Source organism: Ascaphus truei, chromosome 5 (assembly GCF_040206685.1).
Source record: "Ascaphus truei isolate aAscTru1 chromosome 5, aAscTru1.hap1, whole genome shotgun sequence".
Taxonomy (NCBI): Eukaryota; Metazoa; Chordata; class Amphibia; order Anura; family Ascaphidae; genus Ascaphus; species Ascaphus truei.
The window spans coordinates 291,708,177-291,725,317 of NC_134487.1; the positions used below are offsets into that span (position 1 = coordinate 291,708,177).

Here is a 17,141-nt window from a genome sequence, read left to right on the forward strand (position 1 = left end):
GCTAAGGTAATGAAGTGGCCTTTAAATGCATTTGTCCTGCCTCGGATGCATCCCGGGGGGCTCCGGTGCTGGTATTAATGGGTATCAGCTCCGGGGACCCCCGGCATCAATCCCAGCCAGGAAAAAGGCCTGATTTTTTCTAAGTGTCGACCTTGTCGATGCTTCTCCTCCACCAACTTGCCAACTTTAGCTGGCGGGTCGAATTGGCGTTAAATTCTCAATTCTAGTGTGCCGATCAGCAGCGAAAAGCTGATCGGGGCTACTAGAATTCAGCCGATTTCATAAAGTGCCGAAAAGTGGCTTATCGGCACCCGGCTGCCGATAAGTTTTTATCAGGAACCAAAATTGCCGATTTTTGCCTCTTTTCAGCGCTTACTGAATCGGGAAGGCATTTTTTACCGAAAAATGGCGAAAAAAGCCTTATCGGCGCTTACTGCATGAGGCCCTTAGTCACAATAAACAACAACACTCTGATTCCATCATTTATTATAGGAGGATCCGAATGTTTATTTTGCAATTAGTGGCACAATAGCGACCAAAGCACAAATATCATATGCACAATCACCGGTCAGATTATGTATCGGCAAACTGCGTGTAGCTCCGGTGGTCGATTCATCTTGTTTTAGTCTTGGCACAGTATCGGTATTTCCAACGTCTGTCTCTGCGGGACAAAGAAAATGTATTTACAGTGGCTGCCGCAGACTGGGATATCTTCAAGTTAAAATGAGCAGTCAGTACAATAGTGCAGAAACCTGGAAGAACTATAAAGCTGCAGCTAACTTCAATTTCTTTCTATTTGTATCTTTACATTCAAATGTAACCTGATTCAAATTCTCACAATCCCCATTTGCTGCGGTTCTGCTTTCCGTAAAATATTACCGGCTTTGTGCCGGACGTGGCTGCATCTCCACCCCTCCCCAGCCACGGCATATTGCCATGAGCCGCGGTAACACCTGTAGGCAGTGTTTTGTGGAGGTTTTGTATGGAACCCTTACAGTGTTCTTACAACATACCTAGTATGGCATGGGTCCTGGCATGCCAAAAGCCCCTATAACTTGCCAGGTACGTTATCAGTACTTGCTCGTTTTCTAGAGGGGCGGACCAGCTAAACCGATCAAAATACAAGTGGAGCGCGGCCAATTATATTTCCAGCATCCGGGGCAAGTTGCAGCATGTGATAGCTCCCGGTGCAATCACATGACCCGAAAGTGCCGGAAGTCGGTGGGTGTCAATCGTGCCGCAAGACCCTGGCACTAAAAAGGTTAAAGCAGCAGTCCCCAGGTTTTAGTGTGTGTATTTATATATATATTTAATTGTACCCGATCTTGGGGAAATCCCCGCAAGTGCCAGGCTGACCATGGCGCCCGAGCAATAAATCGGCTCTAGTTCAGGTAATATAAAAAAACAATACACCCTAAAAGAAATAGGCAGCACAGACTGGTGCTTTAAGTAAATACAAATAATTAATACTTGATCAACAACAAACAATTCAGCTTTGAATAAAAAATAGATGTAGGAACAAGCATCGATCCATTCCCAATGAGTATTTCCTAATCATTCCATAATTACTGTAAGGAGTGTCTGTTTGATCCCTAGAAAAAGTGTCTTAAACTCATTTCCCCACCAACATATTAGTGTCAGATTGTGATGAGCAGTGTGGGCCGGTGCTGATACTATGTAAATCAAGAAGACAAAAACAAAAGTAATGGCTGTTTGGGAAAGAAAACTGAAAGAGAAAAACATATTCATGTTAAAAAGGGATTCCCCTTGCAGGAGACACATACTTACCCATTGAAGGTATTATAGTAACTGGCTGTTCCTACAAGGTAGTAATCAGTGGGCGCTTCCCATCTCAGGTTAGCATTAAAACCATTGACGTATTCGCTCCACTGGCAGTCATGGTCGACCTTCATATGCCCCTTGCAGCAGTAATACTTCCACCTGGAGAAGAAGGCAGTCATTCGAAGAGCTACCAGTAACCCAACCACACAGTCCCAACTGTCCCTATCATGGGGGAGGCTTCTGAAGTTTAGCTGACATATTGTCCAGTATGAAACCAATATTCTGCAGTGTCTGATGGCAAGGCAAAAATCAAATAGGAAGCCTTGGTTAAAGGTACTGTTGTATAAAATTTTGAGATAAACATTTCATACAAAAGCGTTGTCAATGATATATATATATATATATATATATATATATATATATATATATATATATATATATAGTCAGATAAGGCAGTTGGCACTCCAATAGGTGCTGGTAAGCCACAGGTGCACGTCCCATATAGAGAATGTAGTTATACGTTACCGATCCAAGGATTGGTAAACAAGAGACAGCACTCAATGTTGAAAATCAAAGTGTATTAGTGAAAGCAAAAATACATTATATGTATTTTTGCTTTCACTAATACACTTTGATTTTCAACATTGAGTGCTGTCTCTTGTTTACCAATCCTTGGATCGGTAACGTATAACTATATATATATATATATATATATATATATATATATATATATAAATATATATATATATATATTTAATAAACAAATAAATTTGTTATATATATATATATATATATATATATATATATATAACAAATTGAATAGCGGTAACAGATATTATAGTGATTATAGTGATAACGGACCGCACCTCAGTCAAACAAAGTAAGAAAGATGGGACTTATGACTCTAAATTGAGTCACTCACATAATTGTACTCAAACAATAAGGGAATAAATGCAGCTAGTGATACTATGTAAGATCAATTGTGAAGACTGAGAATATATACCTGGCCAGTACTAATCACATTACAAATTACTATAGGATAGCTATGGTAATACAAGTCTTAAATGCTTAAATTAAATGGACGTTTGTGAGGGCAAATTTGTATCTTGTCCAGTTAATTTAAATTATCTCACTGGTTTTACACAAGGAGCGGGTGCTTTTTCTTCTTTATATATATATATATACAGCCATGTTTATTGTTTGTGCTTTCTGTATTCTCTTCCCGAGCTGGGCCCAATCTCAGACCGCTAGGGAGATGTTAAGGACTGACTCCTTATGGGTTACCTAATTGATCCCTCTGCTCGGGTATTGAATGCCATCTCATGTCCGTCTGGGTGAGAGTCAGCTATGGATGGTCCGCTTGGGCCGATCTAGTATACCTCAGGGCTGCTGCTTGGGGAACATATTATAGGCATAGTCTTCCTCTATCTGAATCACAGGTAGTGATTAGTAGTCACAAAGGAGGGATCTCACTGTGAATAGTGCTTATATGTTCAGAATATAAATTCTATAGCTTAAAATATAGGGTAAGGATCCCCTTTATTGTTTTATAGTTAGCGACAGTGCCCGACCAAGATAGCATCCCCAGTAATGGCTCCTGTGATTCAGATAGAGGAAGACTATGCCTAGAATATGTTCCCCAAGCAGCAGCCCCGAGGTATAGCTGGATCAGCCCAATCGGAGGGTCCATATCTGACTCTCACCCAGATGGACATGAGATGACATTCAATACCAGAGCAGAGGGATCAATTAGGTAACCCATAAGGAGTCAATCCTTAACATCTCTCTAGCGGGCTGAGATTGGGTGCAGCTAGGGAAGAGAATACAGAAAGCACCAATAATAAATACTAACGTGACTATACCAGATGTAACATATATGTTGTGATTGAGCCTTTATCGTCGATGATAAATAAAGCTACTGTTAGTATGAATAAAGTTCTTGGCGCCCATCATTACATTACCAACGCCCGACCTGCATGAATCCAGCACCCTGACAAGGTAATAGACAGTGAGTAAGCCAATGAATGAGGCACTTAAACTCATTAGGATGCCGGGCCAGGAGGGTTACACATATATATTGGAATACAACTTGACAAAGTTGATAGCTATGTTTGCCTTGGCCAGCAATGGACACTTTTTGAATAAAATCAATAGAAGAATGAAAATGGGATGGAGCATATTTGGAAGGAAGAAAGACTACCTTTCTCCACAACACTGTATGCCCTTGTATATAAAAGGTACATTGCCAATAAATTGTTTCTTGTGTTTTTTCCTTTAATTATGCAGCCATCATTCGCCAAAGAGATAGAAGATCAATAAGTAACAGCTCAGATTAGAATAATATGGAGAAGAACAAAATTAGAAACATATTCAATATCACTGCAAACAAATAAATAAATGATTTTACGGGGGATTTCATTTTTTGAAGGAAGCCAATTACATTAAAATGAAGGGTTCCCCAGCACGTGCCTTTACCTCCTGTCGTTTTTGTTATTGTGGAAACTGTCCATGCCAGTTATGACCATGCCAAACGGACATGTGAAGTCAAACGCTTCATTAAATTTATTGACGTAGTGGGTCCAGTAGCCGAATGAAATTACGCTGAAGGTTTTCTTGCAGCCGAGATCCCAGACTCGGTCCTTGTAGCCATCCTGATGCTCACTGGAGGAACATAAAGATGATGTCATGACAAGTGTCTAGTATCCAGGTTCGGTACAAGAGTATTATGCGCCCTAGGCGAACATTTAGCCTGGCGCCCCTCCCCTCTCACACAATTAACGTTCAAAAATGTATATTGTGCATTAGAATGAATAAAAATTCTGCATTTATAATTACAAATTTATTTTACATTCAAAAGGAGAATATTATTCTGATTGTACATTCTCATTGTCCTGTAGGGGTGGGGGGGTAGTTATGTGCCTTGGGGGGAGGGGTGTTAGTTATGTGCCTTGGGGGGAGGGGTGTTAGTTATGTGCCTTGGGGGGAGGGGTGCTAGTTATGTGCCTTGGGGGGAGGAGGTGGTAGTTATGTGCCATGGTGGGAGGAGGGGGTAGTTGTGTACCTTGGAGGTAGGGGGACGGGAATGAGGTTATGGGCCAGGGAGTAGGTAGGGCGATGACAGAGGTGGAGGGTGAGACAGTGTGCTTACCTGCAGCCTTGGAGGATGGAGGGGCCCAGCTGGATGCCTTCCAGAAAGGCTCGCAGAGGTGCCTGTCAGATCCACCAGCCGCCATCAGGTCCCCTCTGAGAGACACCTCTGCAGATCTAGCACATGCTAGGGTACTCGGGCCCCCTGACTCCCCGGGCCAAGGATAGTATGTATGTATGTCTTTATTTATATAGCGCCATTAATGTACATAGCGCTTCACAGCAGTAATACACGTGATAATCATATAAATAACAAATAACTACAACTAACACATCATGGGAATAAGTGCATCAGACATAAAAGTAACATTGTGGAAGAGGAGTCCCTGCTCTGAAGAGCTTTCAATCTAATTGGTGGGGAGAACGTACAGAGACAGTAGGAGGGCATTCTGGAAAGTGCGTCTGCAGGGGGCCAAGCTTTGTGTATTGTGTATAGTATTAGCCATGGTGCTACTCGTATGCTTCTTTAAACAAGTGTGTCTTAAGGGGGTTAGTGGTGGATAGTAGTCCCAGCTCTTTGCCGCTGTCGGCTGCCCTGCTGCTACATGGAATTCCCAGTTGTCTAGTGGCTCTCATTGTTATTCCTTCCCATGAGTAACAAAAATTCCTACTACTGGATCCAGCCAGATCTCTGCCTTTATTTACCAATGCAACACAAAACAAACCCTTTGCTGTCAGAGGGAGCTGTCTATCTGAGGACGTGAGAGCTGATGAATGAGCTATATCTATGACAAGCTCTCATGCTGGTCCATCAAAATGTGTCTCTTCCTGCAAAATGATCTAGTATTCCCCAGAACCAATACAGTTATTCCGACATTCATGAACACTGAATCCCACTATCGCATGGGAACACTGTTACCTTATGATTAAGCCGATGCTTAGCTGATCTGGACACACAAAATTAAGAGGCTGGTTGTAGTTGTTGACTCGTGTTGTATCTTTTGTGCTTCCTACAAAAAAATACAAAGAATAGATGTTATAAAATCTCATTTTATTATTATTATTATTTTTTTTTTTAAGAGATTACCAAGAAACTTCCTATGCTGATTATGAGATTATTAGGAACAGTGATGGAATAATAACTGGAAGGGAAGACATGTCATTAAAATACAGTATACTAAAATACAAAGAGATGGGTGATAGTAATGGAGGTATTCAAGTCTGCACCAGAGAGAACACTAATAAATGAAAGAGCAATATGTGTGGCAGAGAGAGTAACAATAGTGAGTGAAGGCGTATTACTGCAGGTGAGGCAGAGCAGGTGTTACTGATTGAGGGGTATATATATATATATATATATATATGTATATATATATATATGCATTACGTGTCGCAGAGGGTAATAGCAGTAAATGTTATTAAAAAATGACCTCTGTAGGAGCCCTTTCCAATGACCGGTAGGTACTCACGAAAGTCCTTGAACTGATTTTGGCATGCAAAGCCAGACGTGACTGCTACATTCTTCAGAAGTGGGAATTAGAAGAATTCATGAGTCAAAATCTTTGAAGCTGTCTCGCGTCTATTCAGCACAGAGCATCTTTGAATTTGCTGCTGATGGTTTGGCGCTTGGAATCTGCTCACCTGATTGGCTGCAAGATTTCTTATGGGTTTTTGGGTCCCATTCACAAAACTCTACAGCCTATCAGAGCGTGGAAATTTCCCTGCCAGCCAATCACCGATTTGCCAGTATTGTAAAGCCGAGAAGGTAACTTTTCTCATTCTGCAAAGGGGCATGCGCCAACCCGGGACCTCTGCCTCTTTGCATACTGAGCCCACCCGCTGTCCAGACTCCACAGAGTCTGGGCTCTGGCAAATGGTGGCCGGATAGCCCTGTGTTAGCCCAGGATGCGGGTACTCAAGCAGAACTGCAGTACCCCTCCTGTTCTAACAACTTGGCATTCCTGAGGCTTTCAAGTCCGGACTCCGCATATACCCATAGGCACCAAGCTTGGTAGCCATCTAGTCTCTTGGAATCCATGACTTGGAAATCCCACAGTTCATTTACAGGTTATCAGCATATATACCTGTAGCCAGGTCATCTTTTTCCCCCTGCGACCCCCCCGGGCGCCTCCGTGGTCACGGACGCTGTCGGGTACTGCCAGCGGCAAGCGGCAGACCCGACGGCCATTCAGGAGGGTGGGGGCCGAGGAGGGAGCTCGCCGGAGTGCAGGAGATCTCCGGCGGCTCTTGCACAGGGCGCCGCCATGTTGCGCCGGTTCGCGCATGCGCAGAGAGTCCCCGGCGGCCCGAGATAGTCGCGCATGCGCAGAAGATCGCGCGAGTGTAGGAGCCAGCCAGGAGAGTCGCGCGAGAGGTAGGGAGAGATTGCGGCGGCCATTAGGAGCTAGTGCAGGCATAGGAAAGGCACGCACGCGGCCCCAATGTTATTACAGGCGCCCAGGGACTACAATTCCCATAGTGCTTAGCGAGGGAGGCACCAGGTGCCTCATAGGAGCCAATAGGGCTGCAGGACTGCCAGGAGAGCAAGTGGATACATTTGGCGGGCTTGCAGCTACGTTGTCAGTCAGAGGAAGGAGCAGTCAAGGGAAGGAGGTAGGGTACAGGAGCGAGGGACTCCCTGTACTAGGCCAGCACCCCCTTGGCCCAAGATGGCCCTGAGTCCCCCAGTAGTGTGAGTGTTGCCAGGGATAGCCCTCAGGATAGGGAACCTGTCACTTACTTTAGTTGGCACTGGGGAACAGAAGGGAAGATAGGGACAGCTGGGGGGGTTTCATAGCGGTAACCAATCCGGGGAGCCATAGCCCAGGGTCCTGTTGTAAGTTAGTGGCACGAGACAGCTGGGGGGGTTTCATAGCGGTAACCAGTCCGGGGAGCCATAGCCCAGGGTCCGTGTTGCGAGTGGCGAGGCCACTGGGGGGGTTTCATAGCGGTAACCAATCCGGGGAGCCATAGCCCAGGGCGGCGTTGCGCGTAGTACGAGGCAACTGGGGGGGGTTCATAGCGGTAACCAGTCCGGGGATCCATGGCCCAGGGCCCGTATTATGAGTAGGGTGGGTACAAGACCTATCTATATAGGATAGGCAACCCCGAAGGCCCTAGGAGAGTGACCCTTAAGCCACTTAAGGATGCTGTGCTATAGGGACGGCCTGTAGTGCAGGGTGTGTCACGTTGCTGTATCGTTAGTGAGGGACTCAGCGGATGCTGCGGTTCCAGTGAAGGAGTTCGGACCCACGTTAGGGTCACAGAGAATATCGCCAGGATAGGATCAGACGGATTCATCACGCGTCTGACCCTTTGTGAAGCGTTGCTGATCCGAGCACTGGAGTGCTCGGCAGGTATCTACAGTTCTAAGTGCACCACCGGGCCCTTAGCTTAATAGTGACTGCGCAGTCACCCATTGATTCTCTGCAAGAGTGCGGGACATTGGGTGGGGTTCTTTGGACACTGGGTGGGATCACCTAGTGTTGGGGAATTGTCCTGCGAGACGTCACGGTTAGTGTCTCCTCCTGAGAGGGACACAGGTTATATTATGAATGTGATGTGTCGTATTACATGTTAGTAAAGTCCTTAGTTATTATACCCCATTGTGTATGTGATCATTGTGTTTGTCCTGCGAGGATCCACTCCCTCTCTGGTGGGAGCCATCGCAGGTGGAGGCGCTGCATCTATTGAGTAAGTGGTTACCCCTAGTATAATTGCCCCAGGTTCCCAGTGGCGGAAGCTCAGTCCTCCTGTGAGCCTACAGGTAATGCACCACACCTGAGTAACAATATATGTTTCCTGCACTCACACAGTAGAATCTGCGATTGGGTGGGGGAATACCCGTTACATTTGGAGGCGCTGCTGAGATAGACCTGGGGTGCCCTGTTTTCATTTTTTTCAAATTGTCCATTCATATTTTTCATCATGGCGGTGCCGTCACCGCAAGACGTCGATGACTGGGCCTTAGCGCGGCAATTATCCCCAAGGCGCGTGTTTGTAGTGGCTGGAGTATCCCATGATACGCAATTGTCCACTATGCGCGCCCAAGTAAGAACTTGCCCGGAATTGGCCACTGCCCGGGTGAAAGACTTAAGGCTGGATGCTGACGGCCGGGGGATTACCTATCTCCTGTGCACCACGCATGACATATGCCTAGAGACTGTTCCCCATGTATTAACACTCCCCGAGTCTTCCGCAGGGGACTGTCTCATGATCTATGCAAAAAGCTGCAGTGTAGTTGACAGGACTGTAGTTAAAATGGAGGCTCCTGCAGCAGGGGAGGCTAACAGTGAGTCCCACCTAAAATGGCGGCTCCCGCCAACTCAAGATGACACACGTGCTTCTGACTGCCAGGCTGCTCAGAAAAAGGTTACAGAAAACCCTCCGGGACTGGCGGGAAAACCAGAGCCCCGCCCCTGTAATGTGAGTGACTCAGTGCAGAGCCAGAGCCATCCAGTGATAGAGCACACCCCTTCTTTAAACTCCACCAGGGGGAGTGAGCACAGTGAACAGCCATTAGACCCTTCTATTCACCAGGAGGAAGAGGAGGAGGAAGGCATTGTCGTAGACATGGAATATTTTCTTTCTGAGCAGGAAACCGAGATAGACTGTCAGGACATACACCCCAATATGTATGTGGCCTGGCGTGCGCCAGGAGTAGATTCTCTTCTCTTCATATGCTCCTGCCTGCAAGAAGCCCACGCTCAGGGAGCCAAAGTGTCTCGGTTATCCCTCGACTACAGGACCATCGAGGTGGAAGGAGAAATGGGCATACAGTGTTTTAGCCCCACTTGTAACTGTTCTAGAGAGACATTGACATGGTGGTCCTACTGTGAGTGTTGCGGTGTGCGGTTATTGAAGTCTATTGTTCCCCAGCATGCCGAACCAACAGAGGAATCACAGCATACAGAGCCTGCTGTGGACCCGTGTGCCCTACCACGGCCAGTCCGGCCTACAGAGGTACCATCGGTCCCAGGCTTGGGATCAGTACCTGTTGACGACGACCAGGGTGAGTTGACTGCCCCAGGGGTGTTGGGTGTGAGCCTTCAGGTGACCGCGGAGCACGATAGCTTCTTAAGTCTGGACACCTGGGCGAAGGGCTCCACTCGACATCGCGTCCTGGCGGAGGTGTCCCCCCTAGAAGATAGCTGTCCTGCAGTGCGAGTGGACCAGTACCCACTGCCTATCGTTCCAGAAGAAGAGAAATCCATCGCAAGCCAGCAGAGTGGTAAGGAACCCCCTTGCTCCCCACAGGCTCCGATGGAGGTGGCCGTGCAACAGGCCAGAGTTACGGTTCCTGATCTGAGTGAGAGCCCGTGCGCTCCAACCCAAATGGTCCCAGGACTGGGATCCAACGCTCCCGAGTTTAAGGACAGCAAGTGGACTGCCCCAGAAGTACAGGAGGCAGGTCCCGAGACAGCCGAGGTGGGAACTGACAGCGTCCCCGAGGACCTGTTGGCCACCGAGAATCACCGCAGGGGTAAGGTGTCTACTCTTTACCCCCTGCCAGGTGAAGCAGAGACTTTGAGTAAAGAGACAGTGTCCAGTTCTCGCTTCTCAGTGGAAGCTGAGCACGTATGTAGGGACAAGGACTATGTGGCAAAGGAGCTGGTAGAAGTTGCCTCCTTTGCGCCCAAGAAGAAGCGGCCCATTCGTCACGTAGTGGACCGAGGGAAAGGTCCTGGCCGCCTGGCCTGCTGCTTCCAGGCCATGGATGATCAAGTAAAGGTTGGTGTGAAGGACACTGCGCTATTCCTTCCACCAGGGGGAGGAAGTAGCACTGAACCAGTGACTGTCACCCCAGAGTGTGCTCTTCAAGAGAATTTTCTGGGAGAGGCTCACGGACGCAAAAGTGAGGTACCCCCACCTGATCAGTTAGGGGCACCCCACAAATGGTCTCAGCAAGCAGCTGATACTCAGCTGGCCTCGGGTAATAGTGGGTGTGATATGCCATGTAATTTTGCATTGTGTGAAAATGTGCCATGTTTTGAGGATGTTGCAGTCGATCTGTTAAGTGTACGGGGTATGCCATGCCATTTTTCAGTGTGTAAAATTGTACCATGTTATGTCGTTCCCCAAGCGAGGGCGTTGGGTTTTTCACCAGGGGGAGAGTGTAGCCAGGTCATCTTTTTCCCCCTGCGACCCCCCCGGGCGCCTCCGTGGTCACGGACGCTGTCGGGTACTGCCAGCGGCAAGCGGCAGACCCGACGGCCATTCAGGAGGGTGGGGGCCGAGGAGGGAGCTCGCCGGAGTGCAGGAGATCTCCGGCGGCTCTTGCACAGGGCGCCGCCATGTTGCGCCGGTTCGCGCATGCGCAGAGAGTCCCCGGCGGCCCGAGATAGTCGCGCATGCGCAGAAGATCGCGCGAGTGTAGGAGCCAGCCAGGAGAGTCGCGCGAGAGGTAGGGAGAGATTGCGGCGGCCATTAGGAGCTAGTGCAGGCATAGGAAAGGCACGCACGCGGCCCCAATGTTATTACAGGCGCCCAGGGACTACAATTCCCATAGTGCTTAGCGAGGGAGGCACCAGGTGCCTCATAGGAGCCAATAGGGCTGCAGGACTGCCAGGAGAGCAAGTGGATACATTTGGCGGGCTTGCAGCTACGTTGTCAGTCAGAGGAAGGAGCAGTCAAGGGAAGGAGGTAGGGTACAGGAGCGAGGGACTCCCTGTACTAGGCCAGCACCCCCTTGGCCCAAGATGGCCCTGAGTCCCCCAGTAGTGTGAGTGTTGCCAGGGATAGCCCTCAGGATAGGGAACCTGTCACTTACTTTAGTTGGCACTGGGGAACAGAAGGGAAGATAGGGACAGCTGGGGGGGTTTCATAGCGGTAACCAATCCGGGGAGCCATAGCCCAGGGTCCTGTTGTAAGTTAGTGGCACGAGACAGCTGGGGGGGTTTCATAGCGGTAACCAGTCCGGGGAGCCATAGCCCAGGGTCCGTGTTGCGAGTGGCGAGGCCACTGGGGGGGTTTCATAGCGGTAACCAATCCGGGGAGCCATAGCCCAGGGCGGCGTTGCGCGTAGTACGAGGCAACTGGGGGGGGTTCATAGCGGTAACCAGTCCGGGGATCCATGGCCCAGGGCCCGTATTATGAGTAGGGTGGGTACAAGACCTATCTATATAGGATAGGCAACCCCGAAGGCCCTAGGAGAGTGACCCTTAAGCCACTTAAGGATGCTGTGCTATAGGGACGGCCTGTAGTGCAGGGTGTGTCACGTTGCTGTATCGTTAGTGAGGGACTCAGCGGATGCTGCGGTTCCAGTGAAGGAGTTCGGACCCACGTTAGGGTCACAGAGAATATCGCCAGGATAGGATCAGACGGATTCATCACGCGTCTGACCCTTTGTGAAGCGTTGCTGATCCGAGCACTGGAGTGCTCGGCAGGTATCTACAGTTCTAAGTGCACCACCGGGCCCTTAGCTTAATAGTGACTGCGCAGTCACCCATTGATTCTCTGCAAGAGTGCGGGACATTGGGTGGGGTTCTTTGGACACTGGGTGGGATCACCTAGTGTTGGGGAATTGTCCTGCGAGACGTCACGGTTAGTGTCTCCTCCTGAGAGGGACACAGGTTATATTATGAATGTGATGTGTCGTATTACATGTTAGTAAAGTCCTTAGTTATTATACCCCATTGTGTATGTGATCATTGTGTTTGTCCTGCGAGGATCCACTCCCTCTCTGGTGGGAGCCATCGCAGGTGGAGGCGCTGCATCTATTGAGTAAGTGGTTACCCCTAGTATAATTGCCCCAGGTTCCCAGTGGCGGAAGCTCAGTCCTCCTGTGAGCCTACAGGTAATGCACCACACCTGAGTAACAATATATGTTTCCTGCACTCACACAGTAGAATCTGCGATTGGGTGGGGGAATACCCGTTACATACCTATTATATATAACTCTTTAATAACATATACTGGGTCCTGTCTTTTGTGTGGTAAAGATGTAAAAGTCCCTATTCTGGTGTCAGGGATGGAGTGAGTGTATATATTGCCTACACTCACTAGCCTCATACTTGGCACACTTTAGAAAAATAACTTTTAAAACTTTTACACACACAAAACCACTCTCAGCTTTATCACATAGCTGGAGCACCCCCTGAACCCCTATACCAGGTTTCAGAGTATCTGGGCATGTATCTGGGCACCTCTCTTTCTACTAGGGACCCCTCTGTATACTAGGGACCCTGTGTATGATTGCAGGTATACATTAACCCCGTCATGCCCGTTTACCTTGTCTGGAAGCTGCTGCATCAGGAATCCTGGCGGTGAGTCGTAAGAACATTTTCAGGGTCAGAGTTTGCCCGGAGCAATGTGCTTGGCTGTATCCAAGAATCTCACTCGATTCCCGGATCCAACTCTTGGGGTATCCCAGAACTCCGGAACCCCGATACATAGACACATTCTGTAAAGACTTTCTCCAGCAAACCAACTCTGAAACTTACAGCCTAGAAATCTCCTGGTCTCAGCACCTCAGGAAAGGCAAAACACACATACCTGTAATTCTTTATTGTAGCATAATTTGCAATTTATTATTGACTACAGTAGCAGAAGAGCTTTTAGCACCATCTTTCTTTTATGTGGTATAGTATGTAGCTCATATCAGTAAATCTATGTGGACTAAGTAAAGCAGAGAGGTGGTTGTTATAAAGTGTCAGTGCAGTCAAATCCCAAATTAAATGACATATTATTCTATTATAAAGGAAATTTATTCTTGATTTTTCTATATCACATACTTCCCTAATATTCACTTCACTGTCAGATCCTGTACCTGTCATATACTGTATCTCAGAGAAATATTGGTGATTTAAAAAAATGGATACTATTTTACTTTATATTTTATAACAAATTGTTTACATCATATACCGTTTCCATATAAGCAGCTACAACATTAGGTATATGTCTATCTCTATATCTAACAACTGTTTTACCAAACATCAAATTATACAAATTTAAATCATACACAAACAGAAACAGAAAAGCAGTGTTCATTTTGCTGTCAGTAAATGTAACAATTTCCATTATATAACATTGTGAATAATTATCCTATCAATTCCTATATTAACCCCTTCATGACTGGCTGAGCACCCTTATTTATGTTATTGCTTGTGTCGTGGAAAAACTCAGTCCCACACATTCTTTTTAGGCAAAAATAATCTGTTGAAAAACTTTATTGCAGCGGCTGCTTGCAAGAGTAACATTCACATAAACATCAAGAGATGCGTCTGATCTAACATAAATTAACTGAAATATAGCCTCTGAGTAAGTTATCTTATACCAGAAGAAGGGACGGGCATACATAATATCACATTGTCAGCACTTATTACTTCATTGGACGTCTTACTTTTCTTTATCTAGTTTTTCTCGCAGTTACTTGGTTACACAAACTCATGTGCTAAGCTACCTCATCTTTCTCAAGGCCGACAGCCTGTACATCTCCTTCTCTCTGACTCTACATGGGGTGTTTAATAGATAAGATAAGATAAGGGCCCCAGCTAAAGAAAGAAATTACAGTTTCAGCATTAAAGAAAGTTCGAAGGGGAAAAACTTATTCTGCGCACACACACACACACACACACACACACACACACACACACACACATAATTTCACTTAACCCATAACGCAATGAAACACAAAGCATGACTCTTCTTATAGCTATGGAAAACAAAACCCTGCTTATTATAAAATGCCTTGAGGTCGCGAAATGGGTCAGAGGACTCAGTATTTTTATCCTTTTTGGCTATTATGCCCTAATAAATAGATTTTGTACTTATTTTTGCCTCCAGCCTATTTTCAAACTAGCAGTGCTCACTCTTTTTTTCTACAAACCCCTGGTTATAGCTATACATAGAAATAATGTGAAAATATTATTCTTCCTAACTTGTATATTCACCCCTTCTACTTTATCATGTGATTTAATAGAAACCACCTTGATCCCTCAAACACCTTTATTACCTAATCTTTTTGCATTGTCGAAAGAAGTTCAAATCATTCTCCCATGTGTTATAGAACTTTGTAACTCCTTTCTCTGGATCTTTTATTGCATCTCTGCAATCATGTAACATAATCCACATTCATTCTGATTTGAGTTCTATTATGTTAATCGCATTCGGTGTTAACCAATTCCTGAATATAAGATATTTTTGCCACGATCACTGTCACTATCGCTAATTTAGGGAATGATTGCTTATTCACGTTATCTTTATGTTTTTCAAAAATTCCCAAATAATAACACAAGATAAGATTTTTCAAATGTACCCATGAGAGTTTTATTCACAAACGGAACATCCTTATTCCAGAATTTTGAGAGTTGAGCACACACCCAAAAGCCATGTTTTAAATTCGCTTTCCCTTGTTTGCATTTTACACGTATTCCTTTTTTTTTAAATGGGCTCGTACCCCTTTCCCCACGACAGGGACCATTAATGCATTTGCCATGCAATGAAGGGCTGGCCCTTATGCCAGTGAAAGGGTTAAATATGGACACAATTGTTTGGGACCTGTGAGAAAGCATCATATGATGTGAAACGTGTGTCGGTCACCGTCCTGACGTCATTACGTCAGTAGCATGTGATACCGAGGGGTACTAATATTCTACCAGCTCCTCCGCTCAGCTTTGCTCCCGATGGAGAATAATAAACAAAGTATCGAATGCTTAAATACTTGTGCAATACCTAACAGCCTACTATATACTAAAATAGCAGCACAGGGCAAATGTATGTTCGTTTAATTAACAATTCAAAACCTTACTCAGCTAATAAAGGACTACCATCTAGTAATATACTAACCAGACTACATAAGTACAAACATTATAGCTATATGAAGTAACAGTTGCAATAGTAATGATACACAGTTACTTGGTGATCTAATGTAAACACATCTCTAGCAATTGCTGAATAATTTTCTATACTCTAACTAAGCCCTCCAGATACTTTATTGTAAATAAAAACCCTACATTAACCCTATATCCAGGGGATCAAATGAAAGCATAAAGTGCTAAATATCTATTTAAAAGCTATAGAGTCAAACATATCATATAATACACACACACTGGACTATAAATGCTTAAATATTACTGATTAAGCTATACTTGAATATAGTCCAATATAGATTTACAACATAAATAATTGTAAATATATATATATATACATCCTATGTACACTGACTAAAATAGTGATAGTATATTATTACCATCACTGCTCTCATCTGTACATTTAATTAGATATTAGACTATCTTGAGGTTAACAGCCTGAGTCCAAACAGCTCAGATAGTTATATGCACAATATACCAACGTCTATAAATAAAGAGATATTACAATTTCAATTTTCCTCGGTTCAATCACATTTTTATTTGTGCAATTCACTGTATATACCATTATCACCTACATGTTTGTGTCTTATTAAATATTCTGGATTATATTTTAAAATATACCTACTAATGTATAACGATAAAGAGACAGAAATAAGCGCAGAAGTGACAGACACCATAAGATACAGCAATCAAAGAACAAGACCAAAGTTTTTTATTTATTTATTTATAAAATATTTTACCAGGAAGTAATACATTGAGAGTTACCTCTCGTTTTCAAGTATGTCCTGGGCACAGAGTAAAACAAATAATACATGGTTACAAGTACAGTTACATAAATGAACAAGGTATACATTATATACAATACATTGCGTGCACAGTTAAAGAAAATATATATTATGAGCGTATGAAACAGTTACAGACCAGATTAAAGTGTGAGACAGCCTTAGATTTGAAAGAACTTAAGCTGGTGGTGGATATGAGAGCCTCTGGTAGGTTGTTCCAGTTTTGGGGTGCACGGAAGGAGAAGTTACCATCTCCCGAACCATTCTCAGGTAGTGCTGCAGTGAGACCAGTAACAAAACCAGCATCACCTTCATGACAACAGTACTGTGGGAAGCCTGGATCACGGGGAGGTTCTGAAGCCTGTTTAATGTCTCTATCAAGCAGACCCACATGCCCAGGTCTTTTATAGCCCAACCCAAGTGCCTGCCCCTAATATAATAACCAGCCGCCCTGCCAATAACATTCACTTATTTACCATTATACGGTGATCTAACACGCCAAACAGGTCGGTCAGGTACCATCAGTGGCTCCCTGAGACGGACGCGTCAAAATGAACACTGAGGCAAATAACGGCTGGAGCAAGAGACTGACACCCCGCGGACCCCCAGCTATGCATGTAGGAAACAGAGTGTGAGTGCAAACTCTATATATGTTAATGTTGTTAGTATATATTACATTTTG

The 17,141-nt window shown here is 45.3% G+C and overlaps 1 protein-coding gene across 1 annotated transcript; it reads right to left on the reverse strand.

Moving 5' to 3' along the window:
* Positions 1-482: 482 nt before the first annotated feature.
* LOC142494768 (hemagglutinin/amebocyte aggregation factor-like) lies at positions 483-16,852 on the reverse strand. Its single transcript, XM_075599208.1, has 6 exons — positions 16,709-16,852; positions 6,339-6,390; positions 5,789-5,879; positions 4,258-4,443; positions 1,789-1,941; positions 483-661 (listed from the first exon to the last, which is right to left on the reverse strand). Exons 1-6 carry the CDS (start codon positions 16,850-16,852, stop codon positions 613-615), a joined length of 675 nt encoding a protein of 224 aa, XP_075455323.1. The 3' UTR covers positions 483-612.
* Positions 16,853-17,141: the final 289 nt, after the last annotated feature.

Bases quoted from the DNA above. Each gene is read 5' to 3' on its own strand.
- LOC142494768 (XM_075599208.1), bottom strand. From the start codon at position 16,852: ATGTGGGTCTGCTTGATAGAGACATTAAACAGGCTTCAGAACCTCCCC. The intron at 6,391-16,708 runs GTAACTTCTCCT...CCACTTCTGAAG, and splicing joins TGAGAATGGTTCGGGAGATG to AATGTAGCAGTCACGTCTGG. The intron at 1,942-4,257 runs GTAAAGGCACGT...CTTCTTCTCCAG, and splicing joins AATAACAAAAACGACAGGAG to GTGGAAGTATTACTGCTGCA.